Source organism: Hyperolius riggenbachi, chromosome 4, assembly GCF_040937935.1.
Source record: "Hyperolius riggenbachi isolate aHypRig1 chromosome 4, aHypRig1.pri, whole genome shotgun sequence".
NCBI lineage: Eukaryota > Metazoa > Chordata > Amphibia > Anura > Hyperoliidae > Hyperolius > Hyperolius riggenbachi.
In genome coordinates, this window is record NC_090649.1 from 189,436,523 (window position 1) to 189,456,589 (window position 20,067).

Consider the following 20,067-nt stretch of genomic DNA (forward strand, 5'->3'; position numbering starts at 1 on the left):
AGTTTGTGGAAATATGTCCTTTCTGGGAAAACTCATGAAGTTCATTTGCTCTGTTCAGGAGCCAAGTTCAGACAAGATGGCCGCTACTGTTCCTCAAAGCAGCGGCAGGCTCACATGAAGATGGAAGTGGAGGAATGAGGGAGGAGGTCCTGGCAAACACTTTCGAAGGAACCACAATTTTGGGTGGAGTCTCAGGTTCAGCCCAGGGGCTGGACAGGGTGCGGTTAAAGTGAACCTCCAGACTAAAAATTGACTCAGCAGCATTGAAAAGGCCTGGTCTTTCTTTACCAGTTTCAAAGCATCAGAACTTTGTTTCTCTTATAAAAGCCTCATTTTTGGCTGCACAGAAGAAAACTGCCCGGGCAGTTTTCCCCTTATGCTGTGCAAAGCATGATGGGATTTCTGATGTTGTTGTTCTCATGCTGTTTTGGTATGCAACAGTAACGCATCGTTTGTGAGAGAAGGATCCGCAGACCAGACTTGGCTTGATGAAAAAATGTCTGTTCTTTATTAGAAAATTCCACATGACAAAAATGAAGTGCAATAAAATCACAGGATCAACTAACGTGTATTGGGCCTATAATCTGCCCTTAATCATAGTCAATGATTTGACTATAATTAAGGGCAGATCAAGGGCATCAAGCCAAGTCTTGTCTGCGGATCCTTCTCTCACAATTTGTGCTAATGGACTGGCTCTCTAGATCCTGCACCGACTGGTATGTGATAACATGGGGGTAGAGCGTTTATGAACTTGCTCTTGCCGGTAACGCATCGTTGATGTGAGTCACCAACTTTGTGTTGCGTTGTAATGTTGCGTTATGACTTTAACGTCACACCACAACGCAATGTCCCCCTGTGAATGAGGCCTGAGGATTTCCTGGAAATGTGACTTTGCACAGTCTCTACACTCAGGACCAGAGCAATTTTCACCTTTCAGCACTCCCCCCTTTCTTTCACCAATAACAAAGACACTGACGCGAAAAAAATATATGATATGATTTGTATGTGTAGCACAGCTAAGAAATAAAACATTAGGAGCCATCCAATACTGAATCGCTAGCCATTCCCAGGGAAAATATACACTACTCCTACTGAGATAGCTAAGATGTTTAGTGACTTCTATACTACATTATACTCTTCCAGGATTTCAGATACTAATATTGGACTCTGGGAATTTTTCGAAGGCCTGGATCTACCCTCATTGTCAGAAAATGCCGGACAAGAACTAGACTCCCCCATTTCATGTGACGAGGTTATATTAGCCATTTCCTCCTTCAAAAGTAACAAAGCCCCAGGACTGGACGGTATACCTGCTGAATGGTATATGAAAAATAAGAATATTATTGCACCTTACCAAATTATTTCAACATGTTTTTTAAACTGGATCTCTCACCCTCATTCTCAAACCAGGTAAAACTCCCTTCTCCTGTGATTCATATCGTCCAATCTCTTTAATGAGTACGGACATTAAAATTCTCACTAAAATTCTGGCCAACAGGCTCAATCACCATATTGACTCCATTCACCGTGATCAGACCGGTTTTATTCCGGGGCGATGTACAAGACTAAATATTAGAAGACTCCTAACAAATATTCAATATCCTTATGTTAACCTCGGAACGAGAATAATATTATCATCGCCAACAAGGCCTTCGATTCAATAGAATGGTCTTTTGTAACGGCTGTCCTGGAGAGATTCGGCTTTGGTCCTAGTTTAAAAAAATGGTTCAGCATTCTATATTCTCACCAAGGGCAAAGAATAGAGTCAATTCAGTAATATCCCATAGCTTCAAAATTACACGCAGGACCAGGCAGGGGTGCCCACTACCCCCTTTGTTATTCGCTACTGCAGTAGAACCTTTAGCCCAATCCATCAGAATGTCACAATTAATTCAGGGACTTAGGATAAATAAAGTAGAGGAACGTATATCCTTAATCGCAGATGATATGCTGGTGTATTTTGCAGATCCAGGCCCTTCCTTAGACGCTGTTTTAGATATATATCAAAGATTTGGATCTTTATCTGGTCTAACGATAAACTGGTTCAAGTCAGTGCTATTCCCTTTAGATAATTTCGATGCCCATATAATCTCCCCTTGTTCTTGTCTGCAAATAGTTGACAAATTCAAATATCTTAAGATTTGGGTCCAGCGCTTCCCAGAGAAGTTCCTCGAATTTAATTTAGAGCCGACCTTAGAATCTATTGAACTCTAAATCTATTGAACTTAGAATCTATTGAATCTAAAAAGATGGATATCTCTTCCCTTGAATCTGTGTGGCAGAGTATGTATAATTAAGATGATAGTGGCTCCTCATATATTCTACAGATGGCAACACAGAAGGGTGTGTGCATCAAGCACCAAGTGAAACCTGATATTTCTAGCCTAGCAAGTTTGGCCTAATTGGCTTAATCAAGAGGCATTGCTCATGTAAACTTGCATTTGCTTTCACTTGCCAAAATATGCAGGGTTTTACAATAAGGTTTCACTTGGTGCTTGATGCACACACTCTTCTGTGTTGAAATGTTTTAAATTGTACAGATGGCTCCAACATGGATCACTCGCTCTACATTTAAGCGTATAGACTCTCTTATTACATCATTTATATGGTCAAATTCTACACCCAGAATCGCTTCATCCGCATTGCAACTGCCTGTCTGTCAGGGAGCCCTTGCAATTCCCAATTTTTTCCTATACTTCTTGGCATCACAACTTATTCCCATTAACTATTGGCTAAGTGATTACAGACGAGACTCTTCGCTATCTTTGGAAGCGGACGTCGCAAGCTCTTATGACTCCTTATGTGGAGCCATCTACAGATACACAGTACCAGGTCTCGGTAGAGGTATGGCACTTCTACAAAACATAATTAGAATCTATAAAACCACCTGTAAATTCTTAAATGAACCTACAGTCCCAACGTCTCTCAGCTCCCTGATATGATTCAATGCAAATCTCCCAGAGTTGCTCTCGGTGCCTGACCCTAGCTTCTGGATGCACTACAATGTTAAATACCTACATCAACTTTTCCATGATGTAAATTTTATAAAAATTTTTTACAATTCCGTATAGAGTTTGGTCTTCCTAGACATGCTCTATTTAGATATTTTCAACTCAGACACGCTGTAAAGGACCAGATTAGATTACATGACATAAATCTAACACCCTCAAACCTGGAGCATTTACTTTTACATAAAGGCAGGACCAAGCAAATATCCAGATACTATAATTTTCTGCTAACGTCCCCTCCAGGATGGTCGTTGTTTTAAATGTGGTCAAGATCAGGCTGATTTTTTTTACACTGCGTTTGGTTCTGTCCCCAGGTTAATGGGTACTAGAAATCAGTAACTTTTTTTTTTTTATATATAAATACCTTAGGTCTTCCAGATGTTTTCTTATTCAAACCATGTATGTTAGGTATGCTACCAGACAATGTATGTGGTCGCTGGAAAAAAAACTTATCCGAACTCTATTGTTTTATGCTAGGAAATCTCGTCATTGAATGGAAATGAAACATTATACCCACTTTGTTGGACTGGAAGAAACTGGTAATTTTGGCTCTCCCACTTTATAAGCTAACCTACCAAACCCGCAACCAACCTAATAAATTTAATAATGTCTGGTCAACCTGGGTAGACTCTTTAGACACTAACACCCAACCTAGATATCACTATTTTGGTTCAAGATAGCATACCTTGACTATGTGTATGCAATCTTACCCTGAAGCGACAGAGTGCTCCTTTTGTCTCTTCTTTCTTAAGCATTTAACATGCCACTCCTCACTGCCCTTTTGTGATCCTATATATTGTATGACTACTATGGTCTAATGGTTTAATATTGATACATAACATTTAAATTTACCTCACATCTGGTTGTAACCCTATGAGGTTTCTGTTTCTGTTTTTATGTTTTCTTGTTTTCAGCTCCATTATTGGAGCTTATGTAGGACATTTTCAATAAACCGTCTCTTACCAAAAAAAAAAAAAAAACATTAGGAGCAGAGACATAAGTCTAATATTGTTTCCAGTACAGGAAGAGTGAAGAAACTCCAGTTATCTATGCAAAAGAGCCATTGAGCTTCATGACTTTCAAAATCGCAGAGAGCTCGGTCTTCTGGAGCTTGTAATCTCAACTGTAAGTAATTGTAATTTCTTTTCTCTCCAAAGGACAGTTCAAAAGTTCACTGGCCTGCTCTGTAAAATCATTTAGAATGCTAAACAGTGTGTAAAATGCAAGTATTAGAGAATGATGCAATTTTATAAAAAGCACTATATAACTGAAAATAAAAATATGAGAATATTTTCTTTGCTACGAATGTTCTAGTAACTATCCGTACTACACAACCAATTCATTATATCAATTTTTTTTTTCACTTTAGTGTCTCTTTAACCTCCTTGCCGTTCCAATTAGGCCGGCAAGGGGGCAGCGCAGCTGAGCAGCGGCATCCCCCCCACCCCCTCCGATCGCCTCCGGCGATGTGCGCAAGCAGGAAATCACATTCAGAACGGAATTTCCTGCTAGGCTTCCCCTGTCGCCATGGCGACGATCGCGATGACGTCACCGACGTCAGAGGGAATCCCGATCCACCCCTCAGCGCTGCCTGGCACTGATTGGCCAGGCTGCGCAAGGGGTCTGTGGGGGTGGGGGGGGGGGGGAGAGAGGGTGGCGTGTGGCGGGTATCGGCGGCGATCGAGTTATGCACGCAGCTAGCAAAGTGCATAACCGGCAAGGAGGTTAATCACTACCTCCGGCAAGGAGGTTAATCACTACTAATCACAATGAAATTATCTATATCTTTTTTTCGCCACCAATTAGGCTTTCTTTGGGTGGTACTTTATTCTAAGAATTATTTTATTCTAAATGCATTTTAATGGTAATAAGAAAAACATTGAAAAAAATAATTTCTCCGTTTTCGGCCATCATAGTTTTAAATGAAATATTCTACTGTGGATAAATGCCACACATTTGATTTGCCCATTTGTCCAGGTTATTGCAACCTTTAAAATATTTCCCTAGTACAATGTATGGCGCCAATATTTTATTTGGAAATAAAGGTGCATTTTTTTAAGTTTTGCATTTATCACTATAAGCCCATAATTTAAAAATTAAGAGCAACATACCCTCTTGACATACATATTAAGGTAACTATTTTTTTTTTCATTGACAGCAGGGAGCACATACAGCTGCGATGTGGCGGGAGGACTTATAGCTACACCCCTGGAACGGGAACAGTCCTCCCACGAGGCGTTGATATACTGCCTGAAAAACAGCAAGTGGTTAAGTACAATTAAGTACAATCTTGCAGAACTATTGGCTCAGTTGTGATGACGTAACGCATGTACATGTACACATTCTGTGCTTGAAGACGTTGCACTCTTAAACCAAATTAATTTCAAGCCAAAGTTGTAGCGTGTGCGTATGTATGTATGTATGTATGTATGTATGTATGTATGTATGTATAAGGGACTTTACCTTCATGCACCCTGCAAAAATAAGGCTTCTCTTCCATGAACGGCTGAACTGCTTGTCAGATTAGCCACCTGGCGGCAATTACAAGACAAGACAAATAACATTTATATTGCGCTTTTCTCCTGGCGGACTCAAAGTGCCAGAGCTGTAGCCACTAGGACGCGCTCTATAGGCATTTAGCAGTGTTAGGGAGACTTGCCTAAGGTGTCCTACTGAATAGGTGCTGGCTTACTGAACAGGCAGAGCCTAGTCTCCTGTATCAGAGGTCGAGCCCTTAACCATTACACCATCCAGCCACCATTACATTACATGCAGACAAATGACAGTATTCATTAACATCACGTGTCCCGTTTGAAATGCAGTGGCGAAAAAGAACCTCATGCCACACGTAAGCACAGCAACTGCTGTGCTCATTTGCAACTACATGTCCACTGCCTGTGCCAAGTGCTAGCAAGCACCTGGCCAGTGGACAGGAGCAGCTGACATGTGGGTGAATTCACTGCCTTCAGCTGCTCATGGAAAAGAGGCATAAGAAGCTTTCTTTCAGGATAACCCTCTACCCTCTTTCAAAATAGATTTAATGACTTATGAAATTGGCAAAGCCCCATCCTGTTTTTCCTTCATACCGTGGTGTTGGAGATGGTTCATGAGGTGATAATCTTTGCATGATCAGATCATCAGACCCAGTTCCAAGAGAAGTTACATAAAATTTCCATGCTAGTCAGAATTCTTAGCATCTCATTGACAATCTTTACCTTATGTCACAAAGAATTACTTCTTCCTCTTTATGGTCTTGAATATCATGTCATATCATGTCAATATATCAATAGCTGTAACAATCCTCTTGGTACCTTCAAAAGGAAAAAAAACTTTGATGCTGGAGGTTTGACAGAATTGTCCTTGTCCACTTCATTTAACCTAAGCGAGGTTGAAGAGGTGCCTTTTACCTCAACAGCATGGACAAGGACTTCCTTGGGCCTAGTAACACTGATTGCCAGTAAGAAACCCTGGAGGTTTAGGCTAATGAAGATTGGTTCTAAACTGTAAGCTGTAAGTTTATTTGTAATTGCATTAATAGCTTCATCATAAGATGGTAAACGCTCCTCAGCTAAAGGAGCCCATTAATGATACAACCTTGGTCATACAATCTTACCACTTCTATGTAATATGAAGTATCCATTGAAAGTATGTCCACTCAGCTTTCCGTTCTACTATATAGATTTGGTATAAGACTGAACAAGCTTTAGCCTATAAATGTAGAAAAAGAAAGTGTAAGGGAAGTGATACAGCATCAGTACCTCTGGTTTCAACAAGCAGAGAGCAACAGGTAATGCCCACGCTACAACACATAATGCAATGCACAATCTGCATGTAATAACTTGTGCATCATATATTAATTGCATTAAACGTGGTATCAAGAAATGCGCTGTAAGAAGTGCGTTATGAAAACGTGAACACAGCTATGCACATGGTGTGAACGCACTCCTACAGTGAGAGGTATATGGAGGGTTCCATATTTATTTCTATTTAAAGAGTAACTGTCTGGCTGCAAAAGCTAATTTAAACCTCTATTCTCCTGTGTTAAACAGTTTAGAAGGAAGCCAAAAAGGCAATACTGCAGTTAAAAAGCTCTCTTACTTTAGATGTTTGCTGACAGCAAGGCTCCGTATTCCCAGGCTCCTAAGGAGGACGCAAGCCGAATAACAGATACTGCAAAGCATTCTGGGGCCCTCCCCTGGCTGCTAGTGAGGCTCAAGTTTCAACAGCATGTAACAGTCTAGCTCACAGCACTAATAAATCTCGGGCAGAGTACACTGCAGGAGTCCGCTATTGTTCCTAGCCACATGGCTAATTAATATTCACTGCACAGTAGTGTTATTCATTACCAGCGTTTGTGAGAGTGGAATCATCAGGAAGCAGGCAGGACATGACGACACATTTGGCTTCATAGGAGACAGACAAACATGGAACCTGCCATGAGCTGTCAGGAGCATCATTCTCTGCAAATACTATATAAAAATTATGTGAAGTACAAACATGGACAGTGAAATGCATATGTAATGTAAGTACAGCCAATCTTTAGCTACTGATATATGTGTTTATTTTCTCTGAGACCTTATACCTAACAGCTTCTCTTTAAAGAGAACCCGAGGTGGGGTTCTCACAACAAAATCCCCCTACAGAGGCTGGCTCTGCCTATCGAGCCCAGCCTCTGTTGCTAATCAGATCCCCCCTAAATCCCCCCTGCGCTCAGCCAGACCCCAGAAATCTCAGCCGCGCTGCCGATACGCAGCGTGTCAGCAGCGGCTGTGTTTAGCTTCCGAACGTCAGTTTCCGCTCTCCCCCGCCTCCTGTATCGCTCTGGTCCCCGCCCACGTCCCTTCCCTCCACGCTGATTGGAGGGAAGGGACGCGGGCGGGGACCGGAGCTCTGCAGGAGCGCCGAGACTGACGGTCGGAAGGTAATCACAGCCGCACAGCGCGGCTGTGATTTATGGGGTCTGGCTGAGTGCAGGGATGGATTTAGGGGGATATGATTAGCAACAGAGGCTGGGCTCGATAGGCAGAGCCAGCCTCTGTAGGGGGATTTTGTTTTGAGAACCCGGCCTCGGGTTCTCTTTAACAATGCCATTTGCCAGGATGTCCTATCTTTTTGGCGCCAGTAGAGTGAGTCACACAACTTAAAGAGACACTGAAGCCTCTTTTTTTTTTTTTTTTTACCTGTTTTTTTACTTGGCTCAGCTTTATCTTCATGAGCCAAGCAGAATCACAGTATTCTGGGTGAAAAAAAAAGGAGTTTATATCCCTGAAACAGGCAGGCAAAATCCTACGACTTTCCTGGTTGCAGATTTTGCTGCCTTGCAGGGACAGGAGGAGGCAGAACTGATTGCAGTAGCTCTGCCTTTCGGTGTGTTGATCTCTGCCTCTCCCCGCCCCTCTGCTCACTCTGTCATAATTATTCCTCCCCCTGCCTGTGACTCAGACGCCTCATACAGAGCGAGTGAGACATACAGCTTCTGCAGAGAGGGAGAAGCTGCATTCCACAGCGCTGGTCTCTCCTCTGTACACTAGAAAGGCATGAAAAGGCTGGAAAAAAATGATGTATTAGCTAAATGATTAGTGTTTATATGGGATGTGCAGGGATGTGCTGGGAAACAGGAAGAGGGGTCGCAGCCATTTTATCCAGGAAGTTCTGGATTTTTTTTTAAATGTCAAAACAAAAACTTAAGGGCTCTGATTGGCAAAAACGGGGAACAGCATCCTAAAAGTAAGTGCTTTATAGAAATGTAATTTATTTAAAAAAATAATTTCACTTCAGACTCTCTTTAAATGTGGATACAATGGTCAGACTTGGCTTATGGCAGACTCAATTTCTCTAGAATAGAGTCTAAAGTTTGTATTTTCAGTTTAACTCATTCGCGTTCTGTCGTTTTCACTTGAGCAATGTTCACCTCCCATTCATTAGCCTATAACTTTATCACTACTTATCAAAATGAACTGATCTATATCATTTTTTCCGCCACCAATTAGGCTTTTTTGGGGGGGTACATTTTGCTAAGAGACACTTTACTGTAAATGCATTTTAACAGGAAGAATAAGAAAAAAACTGAATTCATTGTCTCAGTTTTCAGCCATTATAGTTTTAAAATAATACATGCCTCCATAATTAAAACTCACGTATTGTATTTGCCCATATGTCCCGGTTATTACACCGTTAAAATTATGTCCCTATCACAATGTATGGTGACAATATTTTATTTGGAAATAAAGGTGCATTTTTCCCGTTTTGCATCTATCACTATTTACAAGTTTAAAATAAAAAAATAGAAATATTTCATCTTTACATTGATATTTAAAAAGTTTAGACCCTTAGGTAAATATTTACATTTTTTTATTGTAATGTATTTTTTTTTTTTGTATTAAACATTTTATTTGGGTAGTTTTAGGAGGGTGGGATGTAAACAATAGATTTATAATGTAAATGTGTTTTTTTTTTTTACTTTTAGTTGTAGTTTTACTTTTTGGCCACAAGATGGCAGCCATGAGTTTGTTTACAGGACGTCACATACGCTTAGAGAGACGCATGGGGGACGCTATAGCCAGAAAAAGCGAAGCTTCCGTGAGAAGCTGTCACTTTTTCAGCGGGGGAGAGGAATCAGTGATCGGGCACCATAGCCCGATTCACTGATTGCCTGGCTAACGAACCGCGGCCGGGGGCGCGCGTGCACGCCCACGATCGGCCGCGGGAGGGCGCATGGTTTCTGGACATAGTTTTTACGTCCAGGAACTAAAATAGGTTAAAGATCTAAAATTCTAAACAGCAGCCATGACAGTCTGATGTAAAATCATCTTCATTCTACTACAAAACAAACAGAAGTAATGACACTTTTCAGCACAGTTTCCTCAGCCATATAAGAATGTTTTACCTTCTGCTTATCTTACAGGACATCAGGCAAAATTTGACATCTCATTTGCATAGATAAGAGCACTATTTTTTTTCTCTACTTGGAGTACAGGAAAGCAGAAAGAGACAATTTCTTAGTAGGACTAGTACTATATGTATCAATGTTTATTTCATCATCGTACTTGATGTATCCACTAAACTTTTTAGAAATCCAGGCTTTCTTACTGTGGGTGTTTACATGCAACTACAGCAGCACAAATTTTAACCCCGCAACCTTTCAGCAACTTTTACTATAGTCGACCATAGTCAGTCAGGTGAGTGTTCTAAACCGAAGATTAACTTTTTAAAAACTACAATGCTGGATCATTTACTTTTGTGGCATCTTCCATTCTTATAACATTTTTTCCATATGTCCTGATTCAAAAAACAAATCATTTCCTGCAGTGTGTGTATGTGATGGCAACAGCAGGAGTGCCAATTTACAAAACTTTCAGCAATCCTTATGCTGGATACACACCATGAGTTTCCGCGTCGCACGCGGCCGTCGATACGCGTCGATTCGATTATTTCCGAACATTTCCGAACGAATTTCGATGATTTTTAGGTCGAATGCCATGTAAAGTATGGCAAATCGACCCAACGATCCATCGAAGCTTCAATCGGACAGGTCGGAAATAATCGAATCGACGCGTATCGACGGCCGCATCGAACGCGAAAACGCATGGTGTGTATCCAGCATAAGTTTGGTCTGACATGGCCCAGATTAGGCTTATAAATGTTTGCCACCTACTGGGCAGTTTTTGAATGAATGAGCCAAGATTCGTAAAGCACTTTATTCCTCAAAGCAACTAAAGGATAGCATCAGTTACTTGGAGTGCTCTAAGTTAGATACCTGGTCCTGTGTGGGTGTTCTCCAGTCTTTATCTTCTACCCCGCCACAGTCTTGGGTCAATTTATTAAGGAAAAGCCAATAAATCTAGGAGTATTTGGGAAGAAATAGTAACTGGAGGAAACCTACCCAACCATGGTGAGAACATACAAACTCCACATACATTTCAATAAATCCAGGTTTACCATATCAACTAGGTTCTGGCCAGGTTTTATTTTTCCTTTAAACTAAAGGAAAAAACAAAACAAAACGTCCAGAATTGTCCTTATCTTGGAAAGAAACATTTATATTCAAATTAAAATGGAATACAGTAATGCTGACATTTGCCTACTCATCATCATCGGAAGCAGGCCTATTTTTAGGGGCAGGAGAAGTGTGTCACTGCCCAGGGTAAAGTGGCAGGGGTAAGCTGGCTTATGCAGAGTGTGGAGTGAAACAGGGGGTGAAGGGACTCACCTTTCTAGGATCTAGCAATGCATATGATCCATCTCCCTCTTAGGCATCTTTCATCATGTGACCCTCTGATATATGGCATTACTTGCCGAGCGTTCCTATTTGGTAAGCATTGTATTGTAACGGGAAAGGGGAATGAAGGGGAATACTTCGGACGTTAAATGTGCCATCTTGCCATCCGGCAGAAAGCAGCCTAAAAACATTTGACAGCAGAAAACCTGACTGCAAAATGGGTCACATTAGAATTGAACAAGATAGACAGTGCACACTTGGAAATGTATTATACAGATGTACTATAAGAAGTTCTACAAACCTGAAGTTGTCCAGCAACTGGAAGGCGTGCTTCACAGGGAATGTGTCAGTTCACAAAAAGTAACTAAAACTAGCAATGCTGCCAAAATGAAATGGTTAAAAATAAATTCTTTATTCCACAAACTGACTTCCACACACAGCTGATAATACACATATGATTCAGCAGGCTGGGTTAAGTGTTTTGCCTTAGGCTACGCTTAGTGGTGCAGCCCGGCATAATGGCCGCTTTGTATTGCAGCTTGCCGCACTGCGGTATAGGGGCGCATGGCATTGTAACACACTGCATTACTGCAAAATGGGTGATATAACCGTGAAAGTGAAGCATACTTTTCATTGACCGTATGTTTCACTGTACTTCTCTGTATGCAATGCAACAAGCAGATAACATGCGGCACTGCTTTCCCGATCCTTTGCATTCCTCCTGTTACAGGGAGCATAATGAAATGGCCACTGCGAACCTAATATAAGAGTTTTGCCTATGATTTGCTGCTCAGTTACAGAATGGAGAGAGAGAGCACAGAACAGCTTATGTCAATTGTGTACTGTGTTACAGAGTACCCAGTTAAATTATGGTGACCCAAAACTACACTGATATTTTAAGGCAGCACTGCATTCAGCAAAAAATGTCATAAAAAATCTTAATACAGTATAATCTTATAATAAACAGGTATAGTAAACTACCTCTTCAGGTCCCAGCCAATCTCCATAGCCAGTCTATGGGAGCAACGCCTTGTATAGTAAAAACGCATATAATAACTTCTGTTAAAGTAAATATATATTTTTTGTACCTACATGATGCGGATTCTGGATATAGTAAACAGTGGGCAGTGCATGTCTCATATCAGTGTGAAACCCATGGTTGGCTGGTTGCAAGTGAGTTGATGCCTGACAACATTTGTAAGACAAAAATGGCACCGGTGGTGGATACAGTACTGTACAAATAAGGAGCATGGGGAAAGTGCGGAATAATGTGAATGTAAACAAGAGCATTATCTCTCTAACTTTGCAATCACGATAAAAGTTTTGCCAAAGTACTATCAGGTGATTGTATGCACTTCTGGGTATTTCTTCCCTTGTTAGCAATGACACACCTGCTAGCATGTGAAGCGCAGTACAGGTTACTTTCACGTGTAGCACAGATCAGAGCAGACCGTCTCGCTGAAAAACTAAGGAGAGTGCCAAAACATGCCGCGGAGGTATCGGAGCCACTCGCATTATAGATGCAAGGGGCATTTTAGAGAGAGGATTCATGATTGGCTCAAGTGTGAGCAGAAAGTTTTGCAGGACACGTGCACCCGCTGAGGTATCAGAGCAACTCACAGGAAGTGAGTGGCTGCCTCTATTCAGCGACAACTGCAATATTTAAGGAGTCCTGGACAATTTGTCAATGCCCGGCTATGCTGCTACTCCACTAAATATGCAGGTGCTTGTAACTATACCTCCAATGGGAGGACAGAGTTGCTCCATTGAAGCAGAGAATGTACGAAGGCATGCTGGTCAATTTCTAGGACAATTTCTGATATAGTATACTCCTGATATAGTAAACTACTTTTCCTGGTGCCTTAGAGGTTACTATAACGAGATTATACTATAGCTTTTGGCAGGTAAGACTATTGCCACACACTATACAGTATTTCACCTGTAAATCCACAATTACAGATCAAATCCTTCCAATCTTCGGCTGCGAAAAAGCGGACAGTGCTGAAGAAGTTTAGGCTTTGTAGAAGGTTAATGGGGCGTTATGTCATTAGTCTATGATGGTGCCTGCTACTCGATAGCCAAGACAACAACAACAACATTTGTCTGTAGCAATAGGAAAATCTAATTTCTCATTAACGTTTTTGGACATACCTTGTACATCTAGATTGATGCCTCCCTGTGTTCCTGGATGTACGAGGTACGTCTAGTGCAGAATGCTGCCATCCACGTGTGTTCTCCCCCATCGTTCATGCACTCTCTTGATAGTGAATGATTGCTGCTACCAGCAAATATTCACATCATAATAAACGTTTCAACTAACTTTTAGTGACATTGAACCCATTAACAAAGTGTTTTTGTTGCTGTTAAAGTTTTAACCCCTACCACACTAATAAACCCCTTGTTTCACCTATACTTGGCATCAAAAATTCTAGAAAACATGTATTGGATGCCGCCCATTGCGATCGGATGCAATCACTAGGGCAACAGCTCGGGACCCAATGCTATATAGATGCATCAAAATGTTGTAGCCTAGCAATGCATCTATACAGCAATGTGGTCCACAAACTGTGCGCCCTAGCGATTGCATGCAATCGCTACAGATCACATGCTAACTATAATGGTATGCTACATGCCTGACTAGAAATTAAATATAGCATGTATGGTATCATTTTAACCGGGACGAGCCAAGTAATGTACAGTATTTTGAGGTTTTTTTTACAATTGGGTAATTGTCATGTAAAAATTAAGAAGAAAACATGAAAAATGCGTAATTTTTGGGTTAACACCTAATTTTCTTTAAGTGCTGGTGAAAATACTTGGAAAAAAAATATTACCAAAAAAGCCTAGTTTGTCCTAAACCCCTCCCCCCCCCCTTATGTCTGTTAACCCCCTGGCGGTAATCCAGAGCGGAGCTCGGCCTTGGTATTAGAAGCTGAAAGTGGTAAGCCTGAGCTGAAACAGCCGCTCCTGATTGTTTCCTGGGTCCCGCGCGCAATCAGCGCTGGCCAGCAAGACCAAGACTTCTCTCCCCGGCCGCCGGGTTCCCCTTTACCTGTATCCCGGTGGCCAATCAGGATGGCTGAGCAGTGGTGTGCGGCGTGACGTCATGGGGGGGGGGGGGGGGGGGGGGGAGGGTGCTGCACAGGGCAGAGGGATAACAGATAAATGCGCCCTGTATGTATATAGAGAGTTTAGGCTATCTGATCCCCCCCTCCCCCATCAGGACGCCAATCTGCAGAGGACAGAGGGGTACATAGAGAAATGCTCCCAGCATGAGTATAGAGAGTTTAGCCTGTCCAATTCCTCCTCATTTGTCTCTAATCACAAGTTGTAATTTGATCTCTCCCCTGTCATCTGACTGCCAAAGCAGAGATGGCAGATAAGCTCATTTGAAAGCACAGAATGTTAAAAAATAGCCATTTGGTTCCCAACTGTTTCTGAGCTACAGTAAGTGCTTCTGACTTACGGTTACCGATTTTTGCCTGGATTTTGACTACTCTCTGCCTGCTGCCTGCACAGACCTCTGCCTTGATTTTGACTACTCTCTGCCTGCACAGACCTCTGCCTGGATTTTAACTACTTTCTGCCTGCCGCCTAAGACTGATAGCAAAGGGAATAAAGTCCGAAAGGAATCACGCTTCTACTGCCCCGATTGTGATGTCGTCCTCTGTGCCATTCCTGGTTTCAAAATACACCACACGCGGGAGGTGTATTAGGTATATATGTACATACTGTATAATGATCTGCTGCCTTATTTGTACAGTTTTACTATTTTTTAGGTATATTTATAAATTTAAATTTTAACAATTTTTGTGTTTGTCTTATTTATACCCAGGATGCCTACCAGGCCTTTATTCTGATATATTTTGGTGAGTTAAGACTTAAAAATTGGAGGCCTAAAATTCTTGCAAAAAAATGTTTCGCTTTTAGACCCATAAATCCAGACAGAAATGCACCACCAGGGAGGTTAAAGGAAATATTGAGTTTTTCTTACCTTGGGCTTCTTCAAACCTCCTGTAGTCCTTCAGGTCCTTTGCTGTACTCCTGATTGGCAACGTTGTGCCGCTTTCACTTAAAGTGCTGTTCCGGCCGTGCCAGTCTCCTCGATACTGCTCCCATTGCCGGCAGCGATCTGTGCAGGCGCAGTTCGTAAAAACTGCAATTGTGTGTGTGCTGAACGCTCCCGACTATGGAAGTGCTATCAAGGAGGCACATGGCTGGCTCAGATTTAAGCTGCCGGCAAAGCGACATAACGGTGTGGACCAGGAGGACAGCGAGTACCACGATAGACTGTGGGGGGCTGGAAGAAGCAAATCTCAGCTTCTTTAGCTCACTTAAGTTTTCCTTTAATTATTTCTTTGATACAGTTAGAGGAAGTAGGTTATAGCAAATCACTGTTGAGTCTAATGCCAAAATGTACTTTTTCCCCATTATATCAGCTGAAGTTTAACTAAGCTTGCACCTAAATGTGAAATGAGAAAACAAGTGTTTAAATTATGACACACTGCACACATGTACATTGTTCGATAAAATTTTATTAGCTGTTCTCCTCTTTCTGACATATGGAATGAATAATGCTCTTTGTTCATCACAAACTAATGCTCATTTGGTAGAGGCTTAATGAGGTTTTAAGAAGGATATATTTTTCGTATTAACAATTAAAAAAAAAAAATCAAACAAATGGATAAGTACCATAGAATGTTAGTCTGCAAAGACTATTCCAGAAAGGCTCCTTTTTACAACCATATTAGAGGAGTCCGATGTGAATAAAGCAGGTTGTCATGGACATGGTACATGCAGGCTTGGAGTGAAAATGCACATAAATCTCAGGACCATTATAGCTGAAATATCACACAGGGTAAAAACATGCACATTACATAAAAATAAAACATCAGGGGCTCTTCAGAAGAGAGGAGAACACGCCTAGATTTTAATTAAGCAGCTAATCTTCCTTATTCCAGCATAAATTAACACAGCCACCAATGTCTTGTTCATAGTTCAAATGAAAGGAAGAAACAAACTCCATACTTTTTCCAAAAGAAAAAAAGGTGATGAGAAAAAAAAATATATATATATATTTTTTTTTTATATATGCGCATGTGCAAGAAAAGTCCTCCCATAGTTAGAATTTAAAGAAAGTTTAATATATATTTTATTATAACAAAATAGGCAGTTATTGTGGGTAAAATATTAAAATCTGTTAACTAAGAATACACATACAGCATTAAGTCTATGAATCCAATTCTCCAAATGAGATGTAGTGTTTTCTCACGTAGTGTCTATATACATGTCTGGACCTTAGAGAGGCTATGTTAATTACCTGAAGTTTCAACCCTTTTTTTTCATAAAGGTGATCCATATCAAAAACATTGTCAGATATTTGAATCTGTGTTATAAGCACATGGTTAACCATGTTAAAAAGTAATTCCTAGCAAGAACGCTGGAATACAATAAAACAAGAAACAAACAACGGATGACAAAATGGTTGAAAGTAATCCATCCATTGCCATAAGGTGCTTTTTAAGTGGACTGCACAACCAAGAATGTTGTGCAATTCAGCTGCGACCAGGCAATGTTATACTAAGAGAAAATCTGCCTATGTAGAGAACCGGAACAAGGTAAAACAGTATATAGAGAATGAAATGCATAGGCCAAACCATGCTGTTAAAAGCGAATTGTGCAAAGATGCTCACAATATTGTAAGTTAAGACCACTTATTTCATGTCATTTTTTTTTCTTTTTTGAAAATTGTCTATAAAGCTTTTCTCCTTAAAATGTATTTGTATTTTCCCTTAAACATTAAGGAATTTTTGCCACTTATTTTCTAACCGTACAATAACTGCTCCATTCATTCCACCTTCTTTAAAAACAGAAGAAATACATTTTAAGAACACAAATTTGACATTATTAAAATTAAATAAAACTGTAACCGTGTGAAAGGTGGAAGGAAGGGCAGCAAATAAGTGGCAAGAACAGTCCCATAAGATGGGGCCTGCTCCTATGGGAGAAGGTACAGGGTGCTGTGAGTGGGCAGTGACGGGGGCTTGGAACAGAGTTCCCTTTAGGTTTCATAACTTCTCTTTTGCTGGAACCCAAATGTAAGTGCCAGACTGTTCTTCTATAATTTGTTTCACCTGATTGTAGATTTCCTCCAGAGTGTCACCCTGAACAATAGCTAAAACAGACAACAACAAAAAATCGAATTAGTTATCCATGCTTGACAGAGAGAAAAATATAGTCAAAAGAATACTGTCAAAAGACTCACTGGGGCAGAATTTCTCTCTAATAGGACTAATGCAATAGGTTTACAAAGGACTGAGTGTATGTATGATTAAATGTATGTCAAAGCATCTAGGAAAGCTTTCCATTTACAACCTGAGTGTTGGTTTGGCTTTGGAGGGTTGTTTTTTTTTTTTTTTTTTTCTTTTACACATTTTGCCATCAGGTGTCACCACCAATTCCCCAAGATAGAAACAATGCCGCTCTGTACAGTGAGAGAAAAAAGGGGTAATTCCCATGTGGCAGTGTAGGTGTGGCACCTAAGGAAAATATATATATTTAGTCAATACAACAGTTTAAGGGAGATTAGTGTAACGGGGCAACACTAAACTCACTGCTACTGTATGGTGCATAGACTACACATGCAAAGGTTTTCTCTAGAGGTGCCGAAACCTCGACTTCCTGGTGTATATTCCAGTAAACCAACCAATGGTGCAAAACTTGAAGGTAAACTCACTGAAAAATACAGTAGCATCAGCAAAGTGGCTAAGTGGGTGGTATTGTGGTCTAACAGCCTGGGTTCTTCTACATCAAGCGATCATCTTGGTATTTGTTTGTTCTAATGGTAACATTAACTTTCGTCATGTAATGTGATTTATACTCCTATTCCAAATCATGTGTAATGTGTGATACAGACATTAATGTATAAACTCCACTGAAGGGAAAGCGATAAACACTGCTCATTATACTCTGTAAAGCACTACATAAAATGGTGACAATGCATATATCTATCCAGGCAAAATAATCAGTCTAAAGTACTTGTATTTTGTTTTTGTTCTGAAATCCAAGTTTATCAGCTACCGCTGCTTTACATAGTACAAATAATTCAACAGCAGTCCATTCTTAAGCTAGATACACTCGATAAATGATACTCACCCAAGGCCACAGTTCACAAGAATCTAGTGTGTTTACAGTTGTGGGCACATCACATAAAAAGACTACTACGATATACCATAATGATGCCCTTTAGGTATGCAGCATTGTAGCATAGGTAAAGTGACATTTCTAATCAGTTCTCAGCTTTTATTTGGGATATCTGTTACAGATGAGATGTTATGAAACACTGGGTCTGATCCAATTCATTCTCCTAGGTGATATTTTTTACATCATATAAATAAAGTGCCTTTCAAGCCACCAGCAAGCAAGAAATACTCAGAATAATTTTGACAGTACTTTTTTACCTACTTTTTAGTACCTTTTCAATTAGAGTGCTGAAAAGTTACTTTAAACAGAAGATGAAATATCTCCTAGGAGAAAACATAGAAGTAAAAGTCGATTGGATCAGGCCCACTGTTTTTAATCAGCATTGCAGTTAATGCTATACCAGGGTACGACAGTATGGGGGCTGCCACATTTATTTCCCTTTAAACAATACCAATTGACTGATTGGCAGACCTGGTTATTTTTCTGGCATCAGTGGTGACACACACACACGTACACACACACACGTACACACACACACGTACACGTACACACACACACACACACGTACACACACACACACACACGTACACACGTACACACACACACGTACACACGTACACACACACGTACACACGTACACACACACACACACGTACACACACACACACACGTACACACGTACACACACACACACACGTACACACACACACACACGTACACACACACACACACACACACACACACACACACACACACACACACACACACACACACACACACACACACACACACACACACACACACACACACACACACACACACACACACACACACACACACACACACACACACACACACACACGATTATTAAGTCAGACTTGAGTCAAGGCACCTGATCTGCATGCTTGTTCAGGGTCTATGGCTAAAAGTATTAGAAACAGATTAGGAGGACAGCCAGTCAACTTGCATTGTTTAAAAGGAAATAAATAGGTCAGCTTCCATATGCCTTTCATCTTGGGTTCCCTTTAACTGCAATAACAGACATTTTGCATGTGCGCAAAACAAAACTCATCAATAATGCAGTTATACTGAATTATTGATTTTGCTTCTGAAAATGGATATGACATAACATCCACCTTCCACTACTGACCCTTACATGATGCTTCTAACTGGCCAAGCTATTTGAAAACGGTCATGTTAGTCTCTAGCTTAAAGGACAACTATCAAAGTTTTGTGTTTTTCCAGAAGGGCATTAACAAATAGAGGCGACTTATAAAAGAATGTTGCTGTAGAAATAAATGATTGTTCTTTTCCCCCTAGCTTTACCTTAAAAATGGTGTTCCATAAAAGCATAAATTGCATTTTAATAACAGAATAGTCCATCTTCATTGGAGATTCTGTGAAGAGGCGTGTATGGCTACTACTTGTCCTCCCTCCACCATAAACTCACAGCCATAGGATAGCAGCAACAAGTTTATCTGAAGAGTGAGACTGACTGCGCAAGTTCACGAGCAAGATATTGTCATTGGTTGATTGCAGTTTATTCAACTATATCCCTACCCATAGCAATGAAATGGACCTATGTGCGAACATGCGCTGTCAGTTCTTATATGCAGATAAGGAGCGAGAGAGAGGTTG

At 40.7% G+C, this 20,067-nt stretch overlaps 1 protein-coding gene across 18 annotated transcripts in view; it reads right to left on the minus strand.

Moving 5' to 3' along the window:
- Positions 1-15,743: 15,743 nt before the first annotated feature.
- The window catches only part of DLG1 (discs large MAGUK scaffold protein 1), a 283,639-nt gene continuing 279,315 nt past the window's right edge, over positions 15,744-20,067 (minus strand). For all 18 annotated transcript variants that reach the window (XM_068281144.1, XM_068281133.1, XM_068281132.1 and 15 more), the window contains one exon: positions 15,744-17,401. In XM_068281144.1, the coding sequence (XP_068137245.1) occupies positions 17,295-17,401 (107 nt within the window). In that variant the 3' untranslated portion in view covers positions 15,744-17,294. The remainder of the gene's footprint in view (positions 17,402-20,067) is intronic.